This window comes from Rhinopithecus bieti, unplaced genomic scaffold (assembly GCF_001698545.2).
Source record: "Rhinopithecus bieti isolate Rb0 unplaced genomic scaffold, ASM169854v2 scaffold_6513, whole genome shotgun sequence".
NCBI classification, from domain to species: Eukaryota; Metazoa; Chordata; class Mammalia; order Primates; family Cercopithecidae; genus Rhinopithecus; species Rhinopithecus bieti.
This window is the reverse complement of record NW_016805931.1, coordinates 932,134-936,205: the sequence shown is the minus strand read 5'-3', so window position 1 is coordinate 936,205 and position 4,072 is coordinate 932,134. Positions and strand designations below refer to the sequence as shown.

Genomic DNA, 4,072 nt, shown 5'->3' with positions numbered 1-4,072 from the left:
AAAAAAAAAAAAAAAAAAAAAAAAAAGAAGATGGCAAAAGGAACCCCCCAGTGAAAGTTCAGATCTGGCTAACTAAAGACAAGGATATCATTCATAAGGAATTGATAACTCCACATAAACCATACAATTTCACCTCCTCCCTGTGGATGTGATCTTTGGCAGGCAATCTAGAGCATAAAATAAATAGATAGGCCATGTGCAGTGGCTCACACCTGTAATCCTAGCACTTTGGGAAGCTGAGGCAGGCGGATAACCTGAGGTCAGGAGTTCGAGATCAACCTGACCAACATGGAGAAACCCTGCCTCTACTAAAAATACAAAATTAGCCAGGCTTGGTGGCGCATGCCTGTAATCCCAGCTACTCGGGAGGCTGAGGCAGGAGAATTGCTTAAACCCAGGAGGCGGAGGTTGCAGTGAGCCGAGATCATGCCATTAGGCAACAAGAGCGAAAACTCTGTCTCAATAAGTAAGTAAATAAGTAAATATATAACCCATCACATCAAGGAACAAGGCAGTGGCTTCTAGGTTTCCAGAAGACCAAAGGAAAAGTTAAAATTATTTCTCTTTGCCTGTCTGCCTCAGGTACAGAATTTACTGTAAGCTGCCATAGACACAAAGAAGATGAAGAGTTGTGGTTATATAAGCTCTGCCGTCTTGTTTTCATCCTTTATGAATCAGCTAATCTCCAAACCGACAGTACTGCTTATATCACTCATTCGTGGTTTCCTGATTTGCTTGCCAACTTTTCTATGAAACAGATCTTTTAAAATAATATAAACTTATAGAAGGATTTGCTCAATTGGGCACAACAATCACCAGAGTTCCAACCAGGTTGATCGTTGATTCTCCAGCTCCTTAAGCATATTCTGCTTTTGTTCTTTTCGTTGGTAGTTTCCCTTTCTCTTAAAACCATAGCTTCATTAGAGGAATTAGCATCTAAGGCCTTCCTGAGTTTTCTGACTCTACTCCATAATGACTAGACTTAATTTCTTAAAAGGAATAATCTTCTGCCTTCTACACTACTAAAAAATTCTGAATGCCCATTTTACCCTGTATGTAATACCTGAGAATGGAGTCTGGAATCTCCGTCTAGCAAGTAGTGCTACCCAGTCAAAACCTCATCTAGATACTAGATCAGGATTGTTCATGTATTTTGGCTTCTCACCTTTCTCAAATATGCTTTTGATCCACGTTCACTGCTTTTTTTTCTTTACCTTCTTACCATCTCACATTAAATACTGTGACAGACTGTCTCTAACACTTCCAATTCAAAGAATGAAAGTTAGTTTTATCCTATGTAATCCTACAATTTTATAGTGGACTCTCTGCTTATATCTTCTGCTTAAACTCAACTCATAAGTAAATGAAGCAGTTTTGTTTGCATTCAGCAATGTATGAGCTACCTTCATCTGATTCTTCTTTTCTTATTTTTTTTTTTTCCTTTGAGATGGAGTCTCGCTCTGTCGCTCAGGCTGGAGTGCAGTGGTGCAATCTTGGCTCACTGCAACCTCTGCTTCCCGAGTTCAGGTGATTCTCCTGTCTCAGCCTTCCAAGTAGTTGGGATTATAGGCACGTGCCATCACACCTGGCTAACTTTTGTGTTTTTAGTAGAGATGAAGTTTCGCCATGTTGGCCAGGCTGGTCTCGAACTCCTGACCTCAGGTGATCTGCCCACCTCGGCCTCCCAAAGTGCTGGGATTACAGGTGTGAGCCACCACGCCCAACCTGTCTGGTTCTTGTTAGGCCTACTACATAGAGTTTTTTTGTTCTTTTTCTGGTAACTCCCTCAGCTTGTTTCTAGTCTTTAGGTTCCAGCTGGGTGTTAGTGGAGATAATCAATGCAGTTAACAGTTTCCCACACTTTGCTGAGACTATGGAAACAATGCTTGATTTTAAAATAATCTGTAAAACACCCAAAGATAATAAATGGTTTCTGAATTTTTTCCTCACAGGCACAGTATCTGTCCTTTATTTGATTTTCCTTGTCACCTTTAAGGCTGTTCGCTTGGGATTTCATTTGGAATTTCATTGGTTTATACCAACAGAATTTTTTGTACCAGGTGAGCTGTTTTGGCAAAATAATAAATTACAATAATGTGATCTTAAATTAACCATTGTTATGCTATTCTAAAACAAGTAATGATTTTTTTATGCTGGGCATTTTATAAATGCTAATAAGTGAAAACAGGACTACAATTGAGATTATTTTGAGTTTCCTGCAGTTAGTGGTAACCAGGGCCCTTTGTCATTTCTACTTATTAGTTGAAGTTCATTTAAGTTATAGTGCGCTAATACTTGCACTTTCTGTGTTTTTCATCCAGCCTTTCTGATGAGTATATAATGTGGTATTACATTGTGGTTTTGTGCTTTTAATTAAAATTTTATTGACATAAAATAGTTGTACATATTTAGGGAGGTACATATGATATTTTAATACCTCTATGTGTAGTGTTCCAATCAGGGTAATTGTGATATCCATCACCTCAAATTTTTATCTTTTTGTTGGGAACATACAATGTGGTTTTAATTTACATTTCTGTAATGATCAGTGGAGTTAGCAACTTTTCATATGTTTGTTGGCCATTTGGATTTCATCTTTTCTGAAGTGTTTCTTCTATCTTTCTATTTAACTGTCTGCTTTTTTATATTGATTTATAGGAGTTCTTTATACATTCCAAATATGAATCCTTTCTCAGATATGTGTAATGCAATTATCTTCTTCCTGCTTACATCCTTTCTTGATATGCCTTTTCAAAGGAATAAAATAAGCAGCAGAAGTTTGGAGCTTCTTTAAAACCATTTTGTGAAGGAGTCTATTATTTAATGTATTATGTAATAATCATGGCATAAATGTGTTCTTTAAAAAAGTGTATTTTCCACACAAAAACTTGTACATGCATGTTTATAGCAGCATTATTCATAATAGCCAAAAGTGGAAACGGCCCAGTGTCTATCACTAACGAATGGATAAATAAAATGTAGTATATATTTCTTTTTTCTTTTAAGACAGAGTCTCACTCTGTTGCCCAGGCTCGAGTGTAGTGGCGCAATCTCAACTCACTGCAACTTCCCCCTCTCGGTTCAAGTGATTCTCCTGCCTCAGCCTCCTGAGTAGCTGGGATCACAGGCGCACACCACCATGCCCAGCTAATTTTGTATTTTTAGTAGAGGCAGGGTTTCACCATGTTGGCCAGGCTGACCTCGGGTGATCTGCCTGCCTCAGCCTCCCAAAGTGCTGGGATTACAGTCATGAGCCACCGCGCCTGGCCAAAATGTGGTATATCTGTACAATGGGATATTATTTGGCAATAGAAAAGGAATAAAGTGTTGTAGTTGTGGTTGTACAACTCTGTGAATATACTGTTCAATTAAAAACTAGTTGTACACTTTAAGTGGGTGAAACATGAATTTTATTTCAATAGTGCTGTTAAAAAGAGTCTCAGGTTTTCAATAAATTTTCTCAAAAAGATAGCTTTTGGTAGTTAATGGGGAAAAGCTGACTACCCACTGTAATATGACAAGTTAGAAACCTAACAGTGGTCTTACTTGCCTTAATTAGAAAAGATAGAAAAGGATTAAATAACAAATTGCTTTACAGGGTATCTTAACTAAGTAATAGAATTGATTACTCTGAGAGACAGGAAATTCAGCTAAATTAAAAAGAATGTGTTGAAAACTAATCTTATTTTATTTAGATTTATTTATTTTATTTTAGAGCTAGTGCTTGATTCTTAATTGTTTTCTCTTCTTTTCCTAAAATAATATAGCAGAGTCAGTGGACTTTTTATACATTTCTACTTTTTACACTAAGGAATCCCCTGTGATGGGTTTGCCTAGACCAGCATTATTTTCAATTAAATCATGGTTTTATTCTACTTAAAATCAATTTTTTTCCTTCTATTAGCAGTCCTCAAAACAGAAATTGGCAGTGCTTTTGCAGTGTTATTTTATTCTCACTTTAAAGTAGCTTTGTGTTTATTGCAGAACATTTAGAGATTATAGGTAAGTGGTTAATTTAAAATAAATTGCATAACTTGACGTAACCACTATTTATATTTTTGTGGATAATCCC

The 4,072-nt window shown here is 36.8% G+C and overlaps 1 protein-coding gene across 7 annotated transcripts in view; it reads left to right on the top strand.

The window, feature by feature from the left end:
* Nucleotides 1-4,072, top strand: part of SLC38A9 (solute carrier family 38 member 9) — a 91,482-nt gene that overhangs the window by 61,234 nt on the left and 26,176 nt on the right. For all 7 annotated transcript variants that reach the window (XR_001886035.1, XM_017874194.1, XM_017874193.1 and 4 more), the window contains one exon: nucleotides 1,953-2,060. Coding sequence is in view for 6 of the 7 variants with exons in the window: in XM_017874194.1 (XP_017729683.1) it covers nucleotides 1,953-2,060 (108 nt within the window). In the remaining variant the exon portion in view is untranslated. The remainder of the gene's footprint in view (nucleotides 1-1,952; nucleotides 2,061-4,072) is intronic.